The sequence below is a fragment of the Leptopilina boulardi genome, unplaced genomic scaffold (assembly GCF_019393585.1).
Source record: "Leptopilina boulardi isolate dan_hultmark-lab unplaced genomic scaffold, ZJU_Lbou_2.1 LbouV2_353, whole genome shotgun sequence".
NCBI lineage: Eukaryota > Metazoa > Arthropoda > Insecta > Hymenoptera > Figitidae > Leptopilina > Leptopilina boulardi.
The window spans coordinates 1,048,714-1,075,794 of record NW_026137922.1 but is presented as its reverse complement, the minus strand read 5'-3'; the positions used below and the strand labels follow the sequence as shown (position 1 = coordinate 1,075,794).

At 29.2% G+C, this 27,081-nt stretch overlaps 1 protein-coding gene across 1 annotated transcript; it reads left to right on the top strand.

Moving 5' to 3' along the window:
- The first annotated feature begins 11,165 nt into the window (after positions 1–11,165).
- On the top strand, positions 11,166–12,544 carry LOC127286359 (uncharacterized). The gene is made up of 3 exons (XM_051312761.1): positions 11,166–11,709; positions 11,792–12,076; positions 12,152–12,544. The coding sequence occupies exons 1-3, from the start codon at positions 11,305–11,307 to the stop codon at positions 12,515–12,517; spliced, it is 1,056 nt and encodes a 351-aa protein (XP_051168718.1). The 5' UTR covers positions 11,166–11,304; the 3' UTR covers positions 12,518–12,544.
- Positions 12,545–27,081: the final 14,537 nt, after the last annotated feature.

The window sequence follows — 27,081 nt, the reverse complement described above, 5'->3', positions numbered from 1 at the left end:
TTGAATCACTTTAACTCTAAAAATGTAAAAATGAAAATATTTTTAGATTTAGAGAATGCAGTATTTTGATAAAAAATTAGTGATGTTAATTTATAAACAAAAAAATTGTATGCCAAATTTTTAATTTTTATAACTTTTATGAAAAAAATCCGGCAGCCCCCTGCGGGGGCGGCCACATTCTCATCGCGCGCTTCGCGCGTAGGAGCCATAGAGATAATATAAATAGAGTAGACAAGGTATAGGCGGCTGCGTAAGAGGGAAGTGTCCTGACATAAACAGAATGGGTTGGAAAGAGAAGAAAGATTTAACACCAGTATCTGTCCTTCAATAAGCACCAGCGCAAGAGAGACACCTACTGCTGCTAAAATCGCGTTCTCTTTCTATCAAACGGACGCCTCTATACAGACCATCTCCACTCTATTTATATTATCTCTATGGTAGGAGCTCGCTTCGCTCGCTAGTTTGAGCGCGCCCCGGTGCGCGCGAAGGACGTTCGTCCCGCTTCGCGGTCCGATATTGATACGCGCTTCGCGCGCATTGTTTAAGCATCGCGCTACGCGCTTTGTTTGTTTATTACAATTCAAAACCTAGTAGCATTAATTACTTTTTAACTACACTGTATAATTGAAAAATTTTTCAATTACATTCAAAAATTGTATTAATTATACTACCAGAAAGTAGTTGAATGACCCAAGAATCCATTTGGTAGAATGAGATTTTGTAATTGTTTCAGACTTTGTAGTTGATTTAATTAATTTTGAAGTAAAATGTCAAGAAGAAAGAAATTATTTTTATTAATTTTATTAAAAAGAGTAAAATTAATTATACACAGAGTTAAAATAAGTATAAAAGTAGTTATTTTAAAAGGGGAGCTTCATATAATCGACTTGTTTTGAAAAATTTATTAGAAACAACTCATAGTCTTTATTAAAATGCGTTAAATTAAATTATACACGGAGAAAAAAGATTTCTTTTATAAAGTAACTTTTACTACTTTCAGAGTAAAACTGGACCAACTCGAAGTTTCTGCGCATCTCTGGCAATTTTTACTCCAAAAATAGTAAAATTTACTCTAGAAATAGTAAAACTTACTACGGAAACAGTAAAATTTACTACAGAAATAATAAATTTTACTATTTTTGGAGTAAAAATTGCCAGAGATGCGCAGAAACTTCGAGTTGGTCCAGTTTTACTCTGAAAGTAGTAAAAATTACTTTTTCTTTTTCTCCGTGTACAAATAGGTAAGTTTTAAAGGTATTAGAATAAATTTTTTATCGAGCAAAAAAAAGAGAATAACGGCACTGCAGCTGTTCAAACTTAGTTCCTTAATTTTGCGCCGTGGATTGGCCAGGTCTTTGTAATTAACGAAAATCGACAAACCAAATTATTTACTAAAATAAGATATTCCGCATTGAACTAATTTCAATTGAGTAAAAGAAAAAATTAATTGATAATTTAAAAACATTAAAAAAAAGAACTTTAAAGTAAATGCATTTTTAAATCAACAAATTTATTATATGAGGTTTTGCCCTCATGTTTTTATTCATAAAAATTTTTTTGTACAATTTATATAAGTGAAATTTTTTGGTTTTTATAAATTAAATTTCATTTTCTTAAAGTACTTTGACTTTAAGCATAACATTCTCATCACGACACTCGCGTTTCACGCTCGAAAATTAGAAACATACAATAGGAAAAATAGGCATGCATTAACCCATTAATAAAAATTTTTACAGGTAATTTGAGGCTATATCAAATAGTGTACTAAAAGAACCGAAAATTTTTAAATAAACAATTTACAAGCATTAAAATAAGATTTTTTTAGAATTTTGTTCAGTTTTTTTAATTTTTTCAAATCTTAACCCTTCAGAATACCTTTAAATGCTAAAAATATCGGGTCAAAAATGGTTCAATACGTCATTTTGAATTTTTAAAAACTGACTTTAGAATCGTAATGAGCGACCTAAAAAACCAAGGAGTAGAAAGATTTATTTAAAGTTAAAAGATTGTTGAAAAATGAATTTTCTCTTAAAAAATAGCAATGTTTATACTTAGTTAATTTATAATTCTTTATAATTTTGCCTGCTACACTTATTATTTTTGTTTCACTTCACAATGCTTTCGTTATAGTGGAAAAAATGTTTTATGAATACTGCTTCAAAAACTTTAAATCTATAGAAAAGAAAGTTGCTAAAAGAAAAGGTGGCAAAATAGGTTAAAACTGTGCCGCAAAAAATTAATGAGTAAAATAACACATCGAAAAAAATTTTAAATTTTTGTTACCTTAAACGTAATAGAACATAACTTTTTTGTTTTAATCTGTATCGAAAAGGGTTAAAGAAAATTAAAAAAAAAAAATTTTTCAAGAAGAATTTAAATTTTTAAAAATTTGAATAATTTTTGAATTTTTGGGCGGATTAGTCTGTCAAACGAACTCAGGCTTCATTTTTACATGTTGAAAGCGTGTACCAAATATCAAAGCGATTCGTTAAGATATGTTCAAGTTATCGTGGGGACAAAATGAGTCCACAGACAGACTACAGACGACAAACAGACAGACAGGATTTTAAAACATACTTTTTTGGCATCGAGAGGTCTCAAAACGTACAGATTCACTAAAATTTGAAAAAAGTCAAAATCGACCAAAATAAATACTTTCTAACTTATGATGAGAATTTAAAAAATCTACAAATAAATGAATTTAAACCGATTCAAAAGTAAATAATCGAAAAAATACGAAATTGTGGTATAAACAGCGCAATATGAACTATTTTAAAATAGAGGAATTTTTTAAAACAATTGCAATGTTTGGAAATGGAAAACAACAGTTGGAGTTATAAGAAAAAAAAATTTGAATAATATAATAAATATTTAATAAGATTTAATTATTTACATTCAAAAAAGGTAAATTATAATAGATTCCTGGAATAAAGAATGAAATATTGGTTTTTAATTAAATATTTCTGAAAAATATTTCTTGCTTTTTGCTGAGCATCAATACATTAGATTTAATTGCAATAATAATAAAAAATGCTATAGCTAGTTGCAAATATCAAAGAAGTTCGACGCAAATATTTAAGAAAATTGGTAAGAAATGAAGATTCATCGAGAGGTTATATTTTCTGTATTTATACCTCCATTCAATATATCCACCCAGATTTAAATCATTTAGTAAATCTTCGACTCTCTTTTCCATTTTGGTCTTTCGATTTATAACACAACACTATTATGACATACGAAAATTGACAGTTTCGAAAAACAAAATCGCAAACGTCAAACAGGAAAAAAATGTAATCGATATCATGTATTTACTTTTCCTTTTTACAAATATACTAAATTTAAACAGGAAAATCGTAATTGAAGAGGAAAATGCAAAAGTACTCCTTTTGTCATTGTTCCATTACAACAAAGAATAAAAATATTCTACAGTCAAATGGAATATTCGTATTTTAAGAGGAAATATTCAGAGGATTTTAGAAGAGGAATTTTCCTCTAAATTTAAGATTACTTTTTTTTAGGTGTAGAGAATGCAGATAATTTTCAAATTTTAATATTTTATGAATGAATTTTTTCGTCTAAAATTCATTGAATATAATTACTATATGTAATAATTCTTTAAAAAGTTAATTTCTTCATGCGTTGCCATAATATTTTTGTAATCCAATTTCCTGAATTCTCCATTTTTCCATGTAAATAATAACTTTTTCCCTGACATACAGATTTCTTATTAGAAGAAAAAAAAACATTTAAAACTATACAAACATTTTAAACACTATAATCTAAATACTCTAATCTGAATTTAATTCTGAAAATTACATTAGAATAATATAGTAAAATAATCTGTTAATGAGAATAATGTAATCTTAAGTTAAATTATTTTTAAAAATCGTATTTAATTAAAAATATAATAAATATGTCAACGCACGTTTTCCATTATTTTTCAAATATTTTTAAATTTAATTATTCCATTTTATGATTACGCTCCTCTCATGTGATAAAATGTAAAAATATGGTAAGGTTATGTTCATGAAAATACCTTTTTAATATATTGTGAAATCAAAATGATGAAAAACTTTTATTATAATGTCAATAAAAAACATAAAAAAAAATTTGTATGGACAGTTCATCTTATTAATTGTATATTTTTTTATTACTATATTTATATATTACAAATATTAAATTCATTGCATGTGTGTATTATTCAGGGAAAAAAATTTTGTTATTTATAAAAGAAAAATTTAATTTAATTTATATTTTTCTTCTCTTTAAAAAACGATGAGACGGCGGAAACATCAACAGCAACAACAACAAATAATTTATTAAACTTTACAGCGTGTTTACAGCTTCAAAGGTACATAACCTCAACTATTTCGTGAGCACGAGATCACGCACAATTTTTTTTTCATTTTCAACTCGGCGACAGTTGGCAACACCATGCGTGCGCAACTCCAACTCCTGTAGACTCTACTTGAAACTAGCATTGTGACGTCATCACGTTAACGTTATATTAATATTAGAAGTAGGTAACAACGCTGTCTATCGAGGTGCGAATGTACCTTTATTGAGGATTAACACTTTTGGTAAAAAATTGTTTTTTACTTTGATTTTAAGAAATGCCAAACCCTTATAAGCTGTCCAATATCAATAACATTAATTTGCGAACAACCAATCAGGATTGTGTAATTCGGAAAATGCAAAATAAAAAATATTTTACCCAAGGTGTAACTGTTCCATAAGTAACATAATCGCAGCTCAAACATACAGATATCACACCACGGACTACTAACTAATTTATAATTATAATTGATGGTTATAATATTTACAATAAGTTATAACCAAAAAGTATAGAATGAATAGAATGTACATGTTAGAAGTGATAAATTTCTAGCGTAATTAGCGGTATAAAATAAAAACATCGTTGTTTTTTCTGCATATTCTAAAATGTACGAATCTGATTGGCAATCTACAATGTGATTGATTATGGACGACCAATAAAATTTGTTCAATTAGAAAAATAAGGAGTATTTATTTTCGACAGAGGGCGTTATAAAATCTCCATGACTAGTGACAGATTCTTCTAATTTTATGTATAGTCTATGGCAGAAAAAAAGTGACGTTTCGATTTCAAAATCGAAATCCCGATGTCAAAAAACAGTAGACAGCCTTCAATTTCAAAATAAATTTACAACTGTACTCATCATTGGATTTTATAAGTGGATACTTAAGTAATTATCCAATAGTGATAATCAGAATCAGTTTTCAAGTCAAACAAATATCACGTTAAAATTTTATTTTTCTCAAATTTAATACCATAATATTATCTTATTGTCATATTTATTCAAATTGATTGATTAATTTTAATTTACTCTTATTTTTGCCATAATTACTGTCTTGAATGAAGAAATACAACAGTAACATTTAAGGGGCTATAAATAAATAAATAAATTATTATCACAAAATCAGTTTTTATTTTTGTACAATTTATAATATATAAAACTCTTCTTTAGGAAAATTTGTAATATGTATAACATAAAATTCTTAGCAGCTAAGATAAATAGTAAGAATTTAATTTCATGCCAAAGAAAAGCAATTTTTTACACCGTACAGATAACATATAAAATCGTCAAGAAATGATTTTGTCTTTTTGAGATAAAAAATAGGAAAAGAACTAGGCGCAATTGCGCCTACATCTAGGGTTTCGTGGCGCTTTAAATTTTAATTAAAAAAAAATAAATAATTTAAAAATAAATAATAAAATTTATTTTATAAATTTTATGTACTATTAAATTTTATTTATTTAGCAAAATTTTTATTATAAAAAAAAAATTAATGGCAAAATTTTTAAAATATGGCAATCAAAGAATATCAAAAATTGGCAAAAATCAAAATTGAAAAACAAGGTAAATGAAAGAAAAAAGAAAGAGTGGCTGTGGAGTTGAGGTCTTTCTTCTATCATTAATCTCTTTTGATTGACAAACAAAAACATTAGGTAAAATGTCCATTCGATAATGTCCACTATTAAGACATGTCAACTCTTGGACATGTCAACTACTGGGACATGTCAACTATAGGGACATGTCAACTATAGGGACATGTCAACTATATGGACATGTCAACTATTGGGACATGTCAACTATTGGGACATGTCAACTATTGTGACATGTCAATTACTGAGACAGGTCAATTCATGTAATGTCCATTCGGGAAAATGTCCATTCAGTAAATGGAGATTTGGGATCTGTGGGACCCCAAAATTTGAATTTGGGATCTGTGGTGACCCAAAAGTTTAATTTGGGATCTGTGGGGCCCCAAAATTTGTATTTGGGATCTGTGGTGCCCCAAAATTTTAATTTGGGAGCTATGGTGCCCCAAAATTTGAATTTGGGATCTGCGGTGCCCCAAAATTCGAATTTGGGAGCTGTGGTGCCCCAAACTATACTACGGACAGACGGACGCCAAAGTGAAACTATAAGGCTTTCGGCCATGGGCCACGAAACCCTAAAAATTGTTTCTCATTTGATTTTAATTTTTTTTAATCTCCGATTTGTTGAGAACATTTTTTGTTGATTCAAATAAACATTATTTGGTTCTAATGAATATTTATTTGGTAAGTAACGGAATATTTGAATTAATTAAAAGAATCTGAAGTGACAGTAAATATAAAATAAAATACCTTAAATAAAATAACATAAAATAAAATTTATTAATAAATAGAAATAAATTTGCGAATAAAAAACTAGTATTTTATTATCATTAAAAATATTACAAATTTGAGGCAAACAAAATATATTTTAAATAACATTATTTACCTGTTTCATGTGTTTAAGTAATCGAAATTCAGTTAGTAATAAAAAAAATTAAATAATAAAAAGTGATAAAAAAAACACAATAAAAAAATTGATGCAGCTCGTTTTTTTTCTCTTTTTATAGGACTTATTTTGCAAATTGATGAATGAAAGATGAAATTTTATTTATGAGTTTTTGCTATCAGCGTTTATTAGCAATTATGAACGAATTTTATATCCAATTTTAATATTTATTCCTATTTTTAAAATTATTTAATAAATAACAAATAAATGCAAACAAGTCTAAAATTAAATAAAATAAATTATTTAACTAAGTGAAACTTGAATTACTTTTGTTTTTTTAACCCTGGACAATTTCCAATTTTCAGGGTTGCTACAAAAATTTGATATTGAAATTCCATGACTTCCATGTTTTCCAGGTCTATAGTTTCAAAAATTTCCAAGTAAATTTTACACATGAATTTATCGTATAAGTTTCTAATTATTTTATTAATTATTGATAAATTTTCAATTTATTTTCTATAAATACACAACCAATCAAAATATTTTAAGTTTACCCATTTTTTAATGAATAAAAAATATAAAATCTATGGAAACTAAACATATTTTGGTTATTTTTAAAAAAAAATATAAATAAATAATAAAAAATAAAATGAAAATACCTTCAAAATATATAAACCTAAGAACATGAGGAAACGTTAAATATTTTTAAACTTATTTAAATTTTTATGAAATATTGAAAATGACAACTGAAATTCGTATAAAAAAATAAAAATTTGTCAAAATCAGGGGATTTGGATAAATTCCTGGAATTTCATTTATTTTGCTTTATAAAACCTGGTATGTTAAAAAATAATGTTTTTTCATTATAAAATAAATATATAATTATTATTTTACGAATGTTCGAGTTTTTAGTTGAAATTTTTTTTAAAAAAAAGTTAAAATTAATAAAATTCCTGGTTAAATTTGAAAATTCTATGACTTCCAGGTTTTCCAGGCCCTTTTTAAAAATCCATGACTTTTCCAAGTTTTTCAGGTCCTGTAGCAACCCTGAATTTCTGATCGATAGCACGAATAAACTTGGAAATTCTCTTATTTTGCGTATGCTGATTCAAGAGGGCGTAATCGAAATACTGCATTGTTTGCAGATATCCAGTTGGGTATGCGCAATGCCATACGTAGTACACACTAAATAATAATAATACTGCTTTTGTCGCATCAGGATCTTCAACCTTAATTCTGGCTTCATCGCACAAAACAAAGACTTCAGCAATTTTCATCCCTGCTGTATAGACAACAAGCCTTGGTGAAGAATTTGGCGCCGTTAATAAAGCAGCTGTACTCTTTCCTGCCTATTTGAAAAATTTATTTTTACAACAAATGTACAACTTTAAATTAATTAAACAGTTTCATCACGGTTACCACGAGAATCCATTTGTTAATTTCCCTGACTTTTCCTTGAAATTAAGAATTTTTCTCTGGCAGAAAATTTTTATTACAAATAACAAATTTTAACAAGTTATAAAGTTAAAAAACATTTCCCAATTAATTTCATTGATTCTTTGATTCTAAAATTTTTTTTAAGAATTTAATTATTTTTATATTTTTGATTTTATTCAATTTGAAAAATTTCCCTAAAATTCTTTATTTTCCTGACATTTCCCTGACAAAAGAAAAATTTCCCCACACTTTTCTGACACCGTGGCAACTCTGTTAATCTAAACAATCATTCAAATTTTAATTCAAAGACTTTAGATTACCTCTTCAATTGTGATCAATTCTTCGTTCAATTTGCGAAACTTTGTAAGCGTCAGAGTATCATGGAGCTTTTTAACAGATTCAATTTTATCAACCTCACTTTTAATTTGAATTTCAAAATAACTTGCCAGTCTTTCTATCATCTGATTTACAGAAACTCGCAAGGAAGCTTCATCTTTGTCCCGGAGAAGAGAAAAGTCGAGTATAATCTAAAATAAAGATATGTTTAAAAAAATGATTGCAAAGCTTATTTGAAGGAAAAAAAACATTTTTATTGATTATATAACCAAATAATAGGCCTGTGCGGAAAACCGGTATACCGGTTTTTTCCCGGTATTTTTGGAAACCGGTTTCCAGTTTTGACATCCCGGTTTTCGGTTTTATTTTTAAAACCGGTATTTTAAAAAATACCGGTGTTATTTTTTATACCGGTTTTTCAAAAAATACTGGTTATTCAATAAATAAAAAATATGCTCCAAAACTAAAATAAAAAATTCAATTTTGTAAATATTATTGTGGTAACTATTTAAACCATCAGATTCGTAATTTAATAAGTCATTTAAGAACTATTTATTCCATATACTTAGTTATGGGTCTACAAATTCCATTTTTCATTAATTAATTAATAAGATTATGAATAATATAAAGTTTTTAAAGAATTTTTTTTAAAAAAATGGAACTTATACACATTAAATTTTTAAATTAAAATATAAAGAATTTAGTATTGAATATTTTACTTAACTGATCAATTATTTAAAAAACTGTTTTTTTAAACCTGATTTTTATAATATTATAAATTATAACTTTCCCTAAAACGGGTTTTTTTTCAAAACCTGGTTTTTTCTTTATAAAAATATTTTTAAAAAAACCGGTATTTTAAAAAATACCGGTTTCGGTTTTAATACCGAAAACCTATGACAAAACCGGTTTTTTCAAAAACCAAAAACCGGTTTTGGATTTTCAATACCGGACAGGCCTACGGCAAATATATTTTGAGCGTATTTTAACTCAACGAAATTAGCATTAAGTAGAAGTTTTTCTTAACTTATTTTTTAATTCAATTTTTGTTGTACAATTTTTAATTGTTTTGTATTTAATTGCATTTAACCGAATTTTCATTTAATTTCATAGAAATTGTTTTAGTTTTGGGCTTAGAAAGAATATAATTAAATATACGTACTGCTGCATACGATTGAAGCTGAGGATATTTCTTGACAATATCCTCCACCCTGTTGAAAATTCCTATGTGAGAACACATATGGGATCCCATCCAGGATCTCTTGTGAGTTCTTATGTGGGTTCCCATACAGGTTCACACATAAGATCCTGTATGAAAAGGTTCCTGGGATGAACTTGCGTGAGATCAAGCGCACGATCTTATGTCTCTGTAAAAGCAATAACACAGGATCCCATGAGGTTTCCTGTGTAGGTTCCTATATGAACAACACGATAAATAGGAACACACATGGGATCTTATCCGAGATCTTGTATGAGTTCTTACATAGGTTCTCACATATAAGAAGATTAATAGCATATATATAAAAGCATTCTATAAAATCTTATTAAGCTGCTATTAATCTTCTTATATGTGAGAACCTATGTAAGAACTCATACAAGATCTCGGATAAGATCCCATGTGTGTTCCTATTTATCGTGTTGTTCATATAGGAACCTACACAGGAAACCTCATGGGATCCTGTGTTATTGCTTTTACAGAGACATAAGATCGTGCGCTTGATCTCACGCAAGTTCATCCCAGGAACCTTTTCATACAGGATCTTATGTGTGAACCTGTATGGGAACCCACATAAGAACTCACAAGAGATCCTGGATGGGATCCCATATGTGTTCTCACATAGGAATTTTCAACAGGGCACATTTTTCGATTCGTCCACAATCCACGTTCTTCTTTGAATGTGTGTTTCCCTCAGTAGTCGTAATACATGATTTGATTTGTCATCAGAAGCAGAACAGTTTTTTAAAGCTGTCATAGCTTCAACGTGGTCAATTTGGCCACCAAATTTCATTCTCTTCACAGGTGTGGAATTCAAATCTGAACTATTTTGTTTTTTTCCCGATTTATTTAATGCTAAAGTTTGCTGACGTCGATTGCGAATTACTGTTGATATTTGAGACTTCAGAACGTCCTATTGACTTTGAAGTCGACGGGATACACTCGTCAAATTCTTCCTGTAAGAAATATATTTATAGTAATAATTTTATCTGATATAATACTTATTTTTACAGAATTAATCAAATGAAAAGAAAATTATACTAACCTCAAGGTCAATGACTTCGTTGAGAAAACTGTTCTTTAGGACATTTTCGTCAATTTCGGAATTTTCGAAACTTGTTAGAATTTTACAATCTTTCTTTTCTTCTGCATTTGGTTTTGGAATTAATAAAACATTCAAGACACTCTCGTTTTCGACAGATTCTTGCGAGTCGAGATCACAGTAGTGATTAATTTTGTGGTTTTCTTGTTGTAAAATCAAAAATTTATTTTTAAACAACAGATGGAGCGATTGATCAAATCTCTGTCAAATTAATTAATCATTAAGCAGCACTGTGAATGCAGCTTTACAATTGACTCAAACCGTCCTTTACAGTTCTTAACTTTTCCATTAAGTTTGCCATCTCAGACAAATTTAAAATCACCGCGCCGAAACGTTTGTTTTTCTCTACACAAATGTTACAATAATTCGTTTTTCTTTTAAATTGATTATTAAAAGTGTTCAAAATGCCGGTAAAATCAGTGTATTGTAAAATTAGCACCGGCGATCAAACCCGTTGTAAAAAAGTCAAGTTTGAAAAACACGAAGATGACAGTGATTGTCAAAAAATCACAGAAGCACTTTTAAATAGTGCTAAAAAAGATGTAGCTCTCGATGCGACATTGAGAAATAAATTTTTGGTTCTACAACAAGAAAACCAGAAACTAAACCAATACTGCGATCTCGACTCACAAGAATCAGTTGCAAATGAGAGTATTTTAAATGTTCTATTAATCTCAAAGCAAAAAGCAGATGATAAATCTGACGAAACTTCGACATGTGATTACAAAGTTGTAGCAACCTACGAAAATCCTGTATTCGACGAAAATATCGTGCACAAAAGTGTTTCCAACTTAATTATTGAGTTTGAGGTAAGTATAATTTTATGATAAATTCTATAAAAATAAATATTATAACCGACAAAATTACTAATATCAATACACTTTTTAACAGGAAGAACTTTACGAATGTGACCCGTCGATTTCAAAGCCAAAAAGGCGTTCTTTTCAAACACCTCGTGTTAACTATCCGGCAGATTTACCACCGTTGCCTCAAAAACTACAACAAATAAAAGACAAAAATAAAGTATATGAATGCCAGTTGCAATTCATATTTTTGAGGTCCACTCATCTGGAATCTTTAACCGATGGATGGCCAACGAAAACAGAATACTTCAACTATTGCAAAACGATCGTCGATTTTTTTCCCGAGCTAAAAGGAGGCACTAAAAACAATTTTGTATGTATTTAATAAATTTCTTGTAAGCCTAGTTAAATTATGATTGAATAAATTAATTCATCTGGTGTTTTGTAGGATGTTCTGAAAAATCAGATATCAACAGCCATTCGCAATCGACGATATCATCAAAATCAAAAATTAAAAAAAACTGGAGAAAAACGAAAAAGTTCAGAGTTGTGTTCCGCACCTGCGAAGAAAATGAAAGTTAGTGACCAAGTTGACAATGCTGAAGCTATGACGGCTTTAAAAAACTGTAGTTCTTCTGATAACTCAAACCACGTTCAACGACTTTTGAGGGAAACTTACGATCAACGAAGAATGTGGATTGTAGACGAAGCGAAAAATGTGCGGGATATCATCCAAAAATGGCCGCAGCTTCAATCGTATGCAGCAGTAAGTATATTAACTTCTCCTGTTTTCTTTATTTATCCTCTAAAATAAAGAAAAATTAAACACACTACACACTCTCTCGTTTAAAATAAAAAGATTAGTTTTTTTAAATCCCCTAAAATAAAGAAAAATTGAACACACTACACACTCTCTCATTTAAAATAAAAAGATTAGTTTTTTTAGAATTTAATCGAAATTCAATTTTATTACATTTAAAAGTGCTTAGATTAAAAGCAACTTTTGCTGTATAAACATTTTAAAAAATAAAAATTAAGTAAAAATATAAAAAAATAAAAATTCAGATAAAATTTTTTACCAATAAAAATACGTCTCTATAAAATTTAAATTGAAAATTCGCCTAAATACTAATTAGTTTTAAGTTAAAATACGCTCAAACACATATTTATTTATATAAAGTACAAAAAAGCATTAGTTACATTTTAACATAAAATAAACTTTGCAATATTTTTTTAAACATCTTTTTATTCCAGATTATACTTGACTTTTCTCTTCTCCGGAAGAAAGATGAAGCTTCCTTGCTAGAGTTAGTAAATAAGATGATAGACAAAGTTGCAATTCATTTTGAAATGAAAATTGAAAGTGAAGTTCAAAAAATTCAAGCAGTTAAAAAGCTGCATGAAACTCTGTCCCATGCAAAATTTCGAAAGTTAAATGAAGATTTAATCACAATTGAGGAGGTAATGTGATATTCTTAATTAAAATTTGAATAATCATTTTGATAAAACTGTGTTGTTAATCAAGTCGAATATTCTTTGTAAAAAGCATTTTTATTTTTGAATAGGCAGAAAAGGATAGATCTGCATTGTTAACTGCACCAAATTCTTCTCCAAGGCTTGTTGTCTATACAGCGGAGGGAAGATTTGCCGAGGTCTTCGTTTTGTGCGATGGAGCCAGAGTTAAAATTGAAGATCCTGATGCGACAAAGGCAATATTGTTATTATTCAGTGTGTACTACGTATGGCGTTGTGATTTCCCGTCAGGTTATCTGCACACAATGCAATATTTCGATTATGCGATATTGGGCCTGTTACCAGCTCACAATACGAAAATCGCTAGATTTCTTCGCGATGTAGATCACAAACTAAACACCAATTTTTCAGGGGTTAAACAAAAGTAATTTCTGTTCCATTTAAGTAAATAATTTATTTTATTTTCTATGTTACCGATACTGTATTTAAATTGCTTTTTTAAATTTAAAATTAAATTTTCACTCTTTAGTTTAGGTGATAAGAATTTTATGTTTTAAATTTTCTAAAAAGTACAGTTTTATATAAAAGTAAAAAGATTAGTTATAGGTTTTCTAATCTATAAAGTATTTATTTCAAAAGTATAGAACTTTGATTAAACGATATTTTGAAATTACACAAAAATAAAAATTTATTTTATAAAACAAATTGCCTAAACTTTTTTTTATGAAATAAAGATAATTTAATTTTGGGGAATTTTTAAAAATAATTTAATTTTGATAAAACTTCATTTAAGTTTCTGAAAAGTTAATGGATTCCAAGAAATTTTATCCTAATATCAGGGGTCACAGTGTCATTTCCACTCAAAATAAGGGGAAAAGGGGATTTTCAAGCAAGAAAAAAAGGGATTTTTCTTAAAAAAAGGGGATTTTGAAAATCAAGAAAAAAGTTATCAATTTATCAAAATCTCGAATTCTTGATGTAAGATGCTTTACATATGGGTCAGTCTAGCGAAAATGATCTAAAACTGGTTACACGATGAATTTCAAAATTCCTGAAATGAATATATAATTTTCTAGGATACAATTTGATGATCATTTGATGTTTTCTTCTGCCAAATATGTTTTAGTTTTTTTTAAATAGCTTTTTGAAAAAGTCAATAGATTATAAGGTTATAAATCGTCAATTTTACAACGATGCAGAAAAAATCGTTGTAAATTAGAAAAAGTATTTAATATATATTTTTTACCGTAAATATTTAATTATTATATCCAAATAAATGTAAATTATTTGAAATTTACTCACTTAAATATTTAAATTACATTTTTCGCGTTTCTGCAAAGTGTTGAATTATGTTTTTTTCTTCTTCGAATATTTTCCTTTAAGAAAAAAGAAAACTCAAAAAATATTTTGAAATTCGTTTGTATTAGTCACAAACAGATTCCAAGTGGAACTTCGATAGAACCTCGTCTCGTTATTATTTTATAAAAACTAGAAAAATGTGCAAATTTAACCTGATTTGAATACATTTTTCTAGTTTTTATAAAATAATAAAATTATAATATAATTGTAAATTATAAAATAATAACGAGACGAGGTTCCATCGAAGCTCCACTTGGAATCTGTTTGTGACTTTAATATAAACGAATTTCAAGAGACTTTTTGAGTTTTCGTTGTTCTACAAGGAAAATTTTCGAATAGGAAAAAACTTTAATTTAACACTTTGCAGAAACGCAAAAAATGCAATTTAAATATTTAAGTGAGTAATTTTCAAATAATTTACATGTATTTAGGTATAATAATAAAATATATAAGATAAAAAATATGTTTTAAATACTTTTTCTAATTTACAACAATTTTTCCTGCATCGTTGTAAAATAGACGATTTATAACCTTATAATCTATTGCCTTTTTCAAAAAGCTATTTAAAAAAAACTAAAACATATTTGGCAGTATAAAACATCAAATGATCATCAAATTGTTATGGGAACAACTGTGTTGTTACCCATAAGCGTGGCTTGGAAGCCACTAGTCGTTTCGTCCCGGTCCCCACTACTGGACTCATCAGTAAGGCTACGTAGTGGGAAACCTGCCTTATACGACCATGGGGAAGTGAGAGTTGGATCGTGTATATATGCTACACGCCAAGCAACATCTACACTTGTGAGAGAGCACATGGGTATTGACCAATGGCAGAGACATCCATTGGCCAACCCCCACATTGTATCCTAGAAAATTATATATTGATTTTAGGCATTTTGAAATTTTATCGTGTAACCAGCTCTAGATGATTTTCACTAGACTGATCCTAATACATTTGCAATTAAAATAGTTGCCGATTTGATTACTTAAAAAAGTTTTTTGATAACTTTTTGGGACTTCGAAAATTTATCAAAATGTTTAACATTTTTCTAACAGAAACGTGACATTTTTGTAAGGATATCTAGAAAGAAATAGTGATACAAAATCACTTTAAAGGAGTTAACTTTTTAGAAATCCAAAAAAACAAAATAAAAACTTTTAAAAACAACACATATCGTAATTTTTAGTTTTACAAAAAAAATTACTGAAAAAAAGGGGAAGAGGGGAGAAAATTCTTGATTTTAGGGGGACAAAAAGGGGAAAAGGGGTAATAGGAGAAAAAGGGGAGGAACTGTGATCCCTGTAATATTTTAGAAATTTGTACTGCTGGAAACTCGACAAATTTTGGATTTTTTAAAAATTGAAAAATGTTTTAAATATTTAAATCTGGAAATAAGGTAACTAAATTTATTAAACAACATTAATTTTAAATTGAATTTTTATTAAAAAATTAATAATTAATGGACTTGAAAAGAGGTCAAATTCAAATTTTTCGAAATAATTGAAATATGTAAAAATTGTTATTTTTCATGAACGTTTTGATGAACGAATTTTTTTGCTTTTTTTATTTAATTTTATAACAAAATATTATTCATTTTTCAAAGAAAAAATTATTTATTTAAAATTGAATTAATTTTTCCATTTTTATTCGAGTACTAGAATTTGAAAAATACCTTTGTGGAAAAATAATTTCGATCATTTGAACATTTTAAATTTTAAACACATACAAAATATGAAAAATAACATGAATACGGCTTAACCGTAAAATTCTGTACGTTCATGGTCGAGAAGAATTACATATGTATCATTTTCACATTTGAATTGGGGTATGGCGTGAGGAAATAACAAATTCTTTAACGAAATGATATTGAGAGACAGAACACATGGCTTTTCCAGTTTGTAACTATTCAAAGATTCCACGTATTGCACCGTTTCCAATTTAATGTAAACCAACAAAACTTCGTCCTTGATAACGAAAATTTCTTTGATCAATCCGAACATTGGTAGCGAATCTTCATTGCACTCCAACAGAACAATGGAGCCAGGCTTGTATTCTGCTTCATGGGCTTTGACTCGAAGACATCGAACAATTTTGACTGTTTCTCGTTCCTCTTCTCTGATAAAATTGTCGAACAAATCCATATGTGGTAAGTTCCTCAGAAACACTCTCTGGCCAAAAACAATTTCGTCTCCTTGATATAAAAATCTTTTTGATTGGCTCCCAGGACAAGTAGCAAGTTGAGAACAAAGTCTAGCTTGATGGCGATAGCAGAAGGTTAGGGCCATATTTTTAAAATTTCTTACTACGGGTACCAATTGCTTGAATTTGCTCTTGGACATGTCAACTATATGGACATGTCAACTATTGCGACATGTCAACTATTGGGACATGTCAATTACTGAGACAGATCAACTACTGGGACATGTCAATTGTAGGGGCATGTTAACTAATGGGACATGTAATGTCCATTCATGTAATGTCCATTCGGGAAAATGTCCATTCAGTAAATGGAGATTTTAGATCTGTGGGGCCCCAAAATTTGAATTTGGGAGCTATGGTGCCCCAAAATTTGAATTTGGGATCTGTGGTGCCCCGAAATTCGAATTTGGAAGCTATGTATGCCCAAAATTCGAATTTGGGATCTGTGGTGCCCCAAAATTCGAATTTGGAAGCTATGTTTGCCCAAAATTCGAATTTGGGATCTGTGGTGCCCCAAAAGTTTAATTTGGGATCTGTGGGGCCCCAAAATTTGAATTTGGGATCTGTGGTGCCCCAAAATTTTAATTTGGGATCTGTGCCCTAAAATTTGATTTTGGGAGCTGTGGTGCCCCAAAATATACTACGGACAGACGGACGCCAAAGTGAATCTATAAGGCTTTCGGCCATGGGCCACGAAACCCTAACAAGCCCTGGAACAACAAAAAAGGTTGAAAATTACGAAAGTTATGCATTTTTTAAGAGAAAATTGCAAAAAAATTAATTTTTCTGACAAAATATTTAAAAAACCGTAAAAACTGCAAAAAAATCGAATCAAAATATAAAAAACACGTATTTCTTTATTTTTTAAGTAGAATAACATACTTCATTGTGAAGTCAATTCACAATATATTATCAGACCGCCTGCATGATTTGACATGGATTCGGTCTTATCTTGTTGACATTAAATTACAAAATATTGCATTTTTTTAAATTAGATTCATACTTTTTCAAAAATTTCGATTCCTTAAAAAAATAGACTCTTTGCTAGTCAAACAACAATTATTATTTGAATAGAAATAGAAATAATAATAATAATTTGATTAAAGCTCATTAATAAATTTAAAGAGTACACTTTTACCAAATCGGTCACTCCATTGATGATTTTCTCCGTTGCAACTTGAGATGTTTTACCATTTTCTCGGATGTCAACTATAAATTGAGCTGCTTTCCAGTGTAATTCATCTAGTGGTGCAAGAATGGGATTTTCATTATCTGCAAGAAAAATTCATGCAGCAATTATAAACTTTTTAAATTTTGTCACCTATTTCACCTATTATTCTAATTTTTAATTTTTTATGTATTTTTCAGGACTAAACTTTAATCTATTGAATTTTCTATTAAAAAAAGGTACTGTAATTTTTGTTAATGTAAAATTATTATAAGCAAAAGTAGGCATAAAAAAATAAAATAAATGAAAAAAATGAAGAAACTTTATATTTTGTTGTTTTGACAAAAAGTTATTTTAAGTTACAAAATTTTTTGAAATAAATGTGTAAATAAAATAATGGTATAATAATTTCTTATATTGTCAGAAATTTCCTATTTTTTTCTTAATTTAAATAATTAATAACGAGTTAAAATTATAGTATATGTAGAATTTTACCAAGCAGAAGTAAAAGAGTTTGTTATAATGGTAAAGTCAATATTTTTTATTTTACTTACTTGGAGCGTTAGGAACATTTTCCAAATTATTTGGTACGTCATCCAAATTATTTTCATTATTATTTTGAGGGAAATGTTCTTTAGGATGATATCGAGAAACATGTTGCTGATATGGTTTCCAATTTTTGAACGTAACTCCACATTCCAAATACGTACATTTTACTTTAAACAAGGGATCAAATCGATGATGACGAATTATGTGTTTTTCTAAATGATTTGTTGTTACGCCTTGAAAATAACACATAGAACATTTAAAGCGTTCCATTTTTCATATGCTTCAAAATACTTGACAGCTCAGAGGTTATGTTTACAGATGTCAGGATTGAGAATTATTAATTTTTATCTTTAGTGGTTACCGCAGAGTAGCGTAGCGATATGTAAAGTTTACGTTTTTATGGTTAATTTACATAAAAACTGAAAGCGAAAGCTTTACATTTTGTAATAAATAGACCACGAGCAAAAGACGTTCTATATTAAATGTTTATTTTATGGCTATTTGATCCTCGAAGCAAATGGCCACTAACAAAAACAAACCAGCACTAAATGCCAAAGATATTCGATAAAGTTAAAACTGATTGATATTTAAAATGTTTAACATTTAAGTAACTTACAATATGGATGTATCTTACAGTTCACAAGTCACTTAGTCTCCAAATGTCTTATAGCAACTGAAACATCTAAAATTAAGGTATTTAATCTGACTAAAACAGGTATCTTAGTTTTTAAGATGGAAAAAGCATTTGAATTGCTATGTAGATATAAAAAGTGTCTTAGGTTTCAATAAGATACTTTGCAAAATATTTTATTTTAAGATGTAAGATGGTATTTATCCATCTTATGTCTTATTTTAAGATACTGATTAAGGCGCTTGTTTTTGCAGTGTTCTCATTATGATGAGAATGTAAAAATAAACGCGTTAAAATGTTTTATTATCCAACAAAATATATATGTAATAAGCAAAAACAAAATAAATATTTTTCTTTCAGTAAAAAATATTTGTGTTTATTTAATTTTATCTAAATAAGACGTTGAAATTTAACTTATTGAATAAGTGTAAATGCACTTATTCAATAAGAGCATTGTTTACGCTTATTCGTAAGTGAATATTCACTTATTTTATGTATAAATATTCACTTTTTTAAAAGTGTATATGGGTCATTCTCACGAAAAGGACAAATGACATGTTCATGACATTATTTTTAATAAATGATTATAATAATTGAAAATTTTGCCGGCCTAATGATAGAATTCAACAGGATTTAATTAGATTTCATGAAAAAGAAATTCAAAATTTCAAATAATTGAAAATAATCATGTTTATATAGCGTAAAAACTCCCCTCCGTTACCGTTCGCGAAGTAAGTTTTATTGTATTCACTCTGCAATATAAAAACATCTTTTGTCTAGTTAAATTTACTAATTGCATTATTTGTAATTGATTCATGAAGCGTAAAACAGAATATTTGTAATATATTTTTTCCTAGAATTAAATCAGTTTTGTTCGCGAAAGTAAACTCCCCTCCGTGACTAGTCACAAATATCATGAGTAAATGAAAATAAACATAATAATAGAGAAATGAAGAAGCCAAAAGTGTTTACAGTGATGATGTTGTTATGGTCAGGGCGCAACATCATGAAAGAAAAGAGTTTCAGAAGGATTTTCATTTTCGCAGTGTTCGTCAACACATTAAAAACTCCCCTCCGTGACCACAGTAAATTCAGTTTTTAGGTAAGTAAATGATAAATATTAGTAATAATTTGCAGAATATTGTTTTATTTTAATGAAATAACACGCATACTATTATTACTTTTTTATAAAATTTATTATTTCTATATTAGAATCCATAAATATTGGCTGTGTGTGAAGGAAGAAAACTCCCCTCCGTGATCCCTGCTCGATTATACAGTAAGTAAATGCCAAATTTTGTAATAATTATTTGAATATCTTTTGATTTGCATAGATTTTTGAAAAAAATCAATAGTAAAAATAATCAAATAGATTTTTTAATTAAAATAATCAAACCATTGTTAACAAAAATATCGAAAATATAGGACGTCTAGGAGTCGTTCGATCATCTTCCTCGGGGATTTTTTTTATCGCATAATTGTTTCTCGAGAATAAATCTAATGATTACTAGGATGACTAGGAGTCGTTCAAACATCTTCCTCGGGGAATTTTTTTATTTTTTTCGCATAATTGTTTCTCAAGAATAAAACTGATGGTTATTAGGATGTCTAGGAGTCGTTCAATCAACTTCCTCGGAGATATTTTATTTTTATCGCATAATTGTTTCATTTTATCACATAATTGATCACTAGGATGACTAGGAGTCGTTCGACCATCTTCCTCGGGGAATTTTTTTTTCACATAATTGTTTCTCGAGAATAAATCTAATGATTACTAGGATGACTAGGAGTCGTTCAAACATCTTCCTCGGGGAATTTTTTATTTTTTTTTCGCATAATTGTTTCTCGAGAATAAAATTGATGGTCACTAGGATGTCTAGGAGTAATTCGAACATCTTCCTCGGGGAATTTTTCATTTTTATAGCATAATTGTTTCTCAAGAATAAAACTAATTAGCACTAGGATGTCTAGGAGTCGTTTGAACATCTTCCTCGGGGAATTTTTTTATTTTTTTCGCATAATTGTTTCTCAAGAATAAAACTGATGGTTTTTAGGATGTCTAGGAGTCGTTCAATCACCTTCCTCGGGGAATTTTTTATTTTTTTTCGCATAATTGTTTCTCGAGAATAAAATTGATGGTCACTAGGATGTCTAGGAGTAATTCGAACATCTTCCTCGGGGAATTTTTCATTTTTATAGCATAATTGTTTCTCAAGAATAAAACTAATTATCACTAGGATGTCTAGGAGTCGTTTGAACATCTTCCTCGGGGAATTTTTTATTTTTTTTCGCATAATTGTTTCTCGAGAATAAAATTTATGGTCACTAGGATGTCTAGGAGCAATTCGAACATCTTCCTCGGGGAATTTTTCATTTTTATAGCATAATTGTTTCTCAAGAATAAAACTAATTATCACTAGGTTGTCTAGGAGTCGTTTGAACATCTTCCTCGGGGAATTTTTTTATTTTTATCGCATAATTGTTTCATTTTATCACATAATTGATCACTAGGATGACTAGGAGTCGTTCGACCATCTTACTCGGGGAATTTTTTTTTTCACATAATTGTTTCTCGAGAATAAATCTAATGATTACTAGGATGTCAAGGAGTCGTTCAAACATCTTCCTCGGGGAATTTTTTATTTTTTTTCGCATAATTGTTTCTCGAGAATAAAATTGATGGTCACTAGGATGTCTAGGAGTAATTCGAACATCTTCCTCGGGGAATTTTTCATTTTTATAGCATAATTGTTTCTCAAGAATAAAACTAATTATCACTAGGATGTCTAGGAGTCGTTTGAACATCTTCCTCGGGGAATTTTTTTTATTTTTTTCGCATAATTTTTTCTCAACAATAAAACTGATGATTATTAGGATGTCTAGGAGTCGTTCAATCAACTTCCTAGGAGATATTTTATTTTTATCGCATAATTGTTTCATTTTATCACATAATTGATCACTAGGATGACTAGGAGTCGTTCGACCATCTTCCTCGGGGAATTTTTTTTTTCACATAATTGTTTCTCGAGAATAAATCTAATAATTACTAGGATGACTAGGAGTCGTTCAAACATCTTCGTCGGGGAATTTTTTATTTTTTTTCGCATAATTGTTTCTCGAGAATAAAATTGATGGTCACTAGGATGTCTAGGAATAGTTCGAACATCTTCCTCGGGGATTTTTTTTATCGCATAATTGTTTCTCGAGAATAAATCTAATGATTACTAGGATGTCAAGGAGTCGTTCAAACATCTTTCTCGGGGAATTTTTTATTTTTTTTCGCATAATTGTTTCTCGAGAATAAAATTGATGGTCACTAGGATGTCTAGGAGTAATTCGAACATCTTCCTCGGGGATTTTTTTTATCGCATAATTGTTTCTCGAGAATAAATCTAATGATTACTAGGATGTCAAGGAGTCGTTCAAACATCTTCCTCGGGGAATTTTTTTATTTTTTTCGCATAATTGTTTCTCAAGAATAAAACTGATGGTTATTAGGATGTCTAGGAGTCGTTCAATCAACTTCCTCGGAGATATTTTATTTTTATCGCATAATTGTTTCTCGAGAATAAAATTGATGGTCACTAGGATGTCTTGGAGTAATTCGAACTTCTTCCTCGGGGAATTTTTCATTTTTATAGCATAATTGTTTCTCAAGAATAAAACTAATTATCACTAGGATGTCTAGGAGTCGTTTGAACATCTTCCTCGGGGAATTTTTTTATTTTTTTCGCATAATTGTTTCTCAAGAATAAAACTGATGGTTATTAGGATGTCTAGGAGTCGTTCAATCAACTTCCTCGGAGTTTTTTTATTTTTATCGCATAATTGTTTCATTTTATCACATAATTGATCACTAGGATGACTAGAAGTCGTTCGACCATCTTCCTCGGGGAATTTTTTTTTCACATAATTGTTTCTCGAGAATAAATCTAATGATTACTAGGATGACTAGGAGTCGTTCAAACATCTTCCTCGGGGAATTTTTTATTTTTTTTCGCATAATTGTTTCTCGAGAATAAAATTGATGGTCACTAGGATGTCTAGGAATAGTTCGAACATCTTCCTCGGGGATTTTTTTTATCGCATAATTGTTTCTCGAGAATAAATCTAATGATTACTAGGATGTCAAGGAGTCGTTCAAACATCTTCCTCGGGGAATTTTTTATTTTTTTTCGCATAATTGTTTCTCGAGAATAAAATTGATGGTCACTAGGATGTCTAGGAGTAATTCGAACATCTTCCTCGGGGAATTTTTCATTTTTATAGCATAATTGTTTCTCAAGAATAAAACTAATTATCACTAGGATGTCTAGGAGTCGTTTGAACATCTTCCTCGGGGAATTTTTTTTATTTTTTTCGCATAATTTTTTCTCAAGAATAAAACTGATGGTTATTAGGATGTCTAGGAGTCGTTCAATCAACTTCCTAGGAGATATTTTATTTTTATCGCATAATTGTTTCATTTTATCACATAATTGATCACTAGGATGACTAGGAGTCGTTCGACCATCTTCCTCGGGGAATTTTTTTTTTCACATAATTGTTTCTCGAGAATAAATCTAATGATTACTAGGATGACTAGGAGTCGTTCAAACATCTTCGTCGGGGAATTTTTTATTTTTTTTCGCATAATTGTTTCTCGAGAATAAAATTGATGGTCACTAGGATGTCTAGGAATAGTTCGAACATCTTCCTCGGGGATTTTTTTTATCGCATAATTGTTTCTCGAGAATAAATCTAATGATTACTAGGATGTCAAGGAGTCGTTCAAACATCTTCTTGGGGAATTTTTTATTTTTTTTCGCATAATTGTTTCTCGAGAATAAAATTGATGGTCACTAGGATGTCTAGGAGTAATTCGAACATCTTCCTCGGGGAATTTTTCATTTTTATAGCATAATTGTTTCTCAAGAATAAAACTAATTATCACTAGGATGTCTAGGAGTCGTTTGAACATCTTCCTCGGGGAATTTTTTATTTTTTTCGCATAATTGTTTCTCAAGAATAAAACTGATGGTTATTAGGATGTCTAGGAGTCGTTCAATCAACTTCCTCGGAGATATTTTATTTTTATCGCATAATTGTTTCATTTTATCACATAATTGATCACTAGGATGACTAGGAGTCGTTCGACCATCTTCCTCGGGGAATTTTTTTTTTCACATAATTGTTTCTCGAGAATTAAACTGATGATTATTAGGATGTCTAGGAGTCATTCGATCATCTTCCTCGGAAATATTTTATTTTTATCGCACAATGGTTTCTCGGGAATAAATCTGATGATCACTAGGATGTCTAGGAGTCGTTCGGGCATTTTTCTTTGGGCATACTAATTCCTATCGCATAATTGTTGATTAACAATGAAGCTGTTTACATATCATGCAAAGATCATTCTCAGAAATTTTTTATTCTAGTCGAACAACGTTTCTGGCAAGATATCTTCAAAAGATTTTCTATGAACTGATTTTTTTGCAAAATTTCATAACCAAGTCATCTAAAATATAAAATTCTACTAATTTTCTTTAGTTTTCTGTTCTGGATTCATACTAATTGCATTTCGAATTTGCAAACAATAAACTATTTTAAATTTAATTTTATATTTATTATGGAAACATTTAAAAAATTTTGTGAATTTTTTATAAATATTATCACTACACATGTTTCCAAAAATATAAAGTTATGATTTTTTTTCTTAAATTACATTGCGTTAATTTTTTAGTGCCATGGATGCTGCTGAGAATCGAAAGCAATTGAAGAAGGAAAGAAGAAAGGAAGCTGCTAAAGCAATTAGAAAGAAGATTAGGACTAATCCTGTAAAATATGATGAATATAAGAAGAAGGAACGAGAGAGGTATCATAAACGAAAAAAATTGATTAAAGATATGTGCGAAAAAGATCAAGTACTTCAAAGAACAAAGTGGAAACAAAAATATAATAAAAGAAAACAAAAGATTAGGGAAGGAAAGCGAAAAAAAGTTTCCGAAAAAGATGGTAGGGTCGTTGCCGGCAAAAAAAAGCGAAGAAGAAACAATTTTAAAGTTCAAAAGAAAATCGAAATGTTGGAAGAAAAATTGAAAAAGCGGGAAAAGCAAATGAATCGATATCGAATTAAACTAAAACGAATTGTTGAAGAAGAAAAGAAACTAATCGTGGAAAATAATAAAAATTCTCCAGAATGTATTGTCGAAAATTTAATTGATGGCCAGAATGTTTCACAATCAGTAAAAAAAAATTTAATCGTAGGAGAAGTATTAAAATCTCAAATAAAAGAAAGTTTTCATCAACTCCAAAAAAGAAAAGAAAAAGAAAAATTTTGTGGATTACTCTCCGGTGATGTTGTTAGAAAATATAAAAGTTTAAAATTAATAACAGATTTAACTTCAGGAAAATTTATCCGTTCGAAAAAACGCAGTTTAAAGCGTCACCAACGATGGAAGCAAATTAAAGAAAAGATTACTTCATTTTTTGAAAGCGATGAAAATAGCCGTCTTTGTCCCGGTAAGAAGGACTTCATTTCTAGAAGCAAAATTAAAAGACAAAAAAGATACCTGAATGATAATTTAAAGAATTTATACAAAAAATTCGTTGCTAGTCGTTCAAATTTTCAAATTAGTTACCCAACATTTTGTCGATTTAAGCCTTTTTGGATTGTTCCTCCTGTTGTATCTCAAAGAGATACTTGTATGTGCGTAACACACGCCAACATTGGTTTATTAATTACAAAATTGAAATTAGCTAATATTATTGCAGAAAAATCATCACATGATTTGTATAAAAGTTTATCCTGTGAAAATTCTGTTCTAAAAGATGAATGTCTAGAAAGGACATGTAACTTATGTAAAGATAAAGAAATAATTTCAAAGGGTGATTTTGTTAAAGAAGATTCATTGTTTTATGAAAAATGGACATCCAGTACTAATAAAATTGTGGTTAATGGTAAAGAAAAATTAGTTAGAAAAACAATTAAAGAAAAAATTGCTACTACAAAAGGAGAACTATTTAATTCTTTACAAAATTCTGTAAAACCTTTCTTTTTACATGTGCGAAATATTCAACATCAATTCAGAGCCATAGACACGATAAAAAACAATTTAAAACTAAATGAAGTACTCATACATATAGACTTTTCGGAAAATTTCTTATGTAAGTATTCTAATGAAATTCAGGCTATTCACTTTGGCGGTTCAAAAATGCAGCTGAGCTTGCATACAGTGGTTATGTACCACTACGATTCACAAAGTTTTATCATTAAGTCAACGTCTATGTGTACTATTTCAGACAACCTTCGCCATGATGCAGTTGCAATTTGTGCCCATCTTGAACCGGTTATTGAAAAAGCAAAAACTCTCCTTACTGAATTAAAGGTCGTTCATTTTTTGAGCGACGGCCCATCCACACAATATAAAAACAAAAAAATGTTTCATCTCATTGGAACATATTTGTCAGAAAAAATAGGAGCAAATTCAATTCAATGGCATTATAGTGAGTCAGGTCATGGGAAAGGCGCTCCTGATGGTATTGGCGGTTGTCTAAAGAGAACTGCAGATTCACTAGTTGCAATGGGTAGAGACATTCCAAATCTGTCAACGTTTATTAATGATCTCTCGCTACACTGTCCAGGAATTTACATTTGTAAATTAGACACAAGTCTTTTGCCCCAAATTGAAAAGTACTTACCTGAAACACTTCAATGTTTCAAAGGTACTTAAAAAGTACACCAAATAATTTGGAATAGAAGTACTTCTATTTTACAATTTCGTTCACTCACATGTGTTCAATGCTCTTCAACAGAAAAATGTTTTCATTATGCGTTAGGAGAAATAAATCTTTTACGGTACAGCTATAATAGCAATATTAATCAATTAATGTCGCACGATCTACGATTCTCTGCATCAAATCAAAATCAAGTCGAAAGACTTCGATACCGTGAAGTGTATTCTGATAGTGACAGCGAAGATAATGGGATTTATCAGGACAATGGAGATCGACAAACGA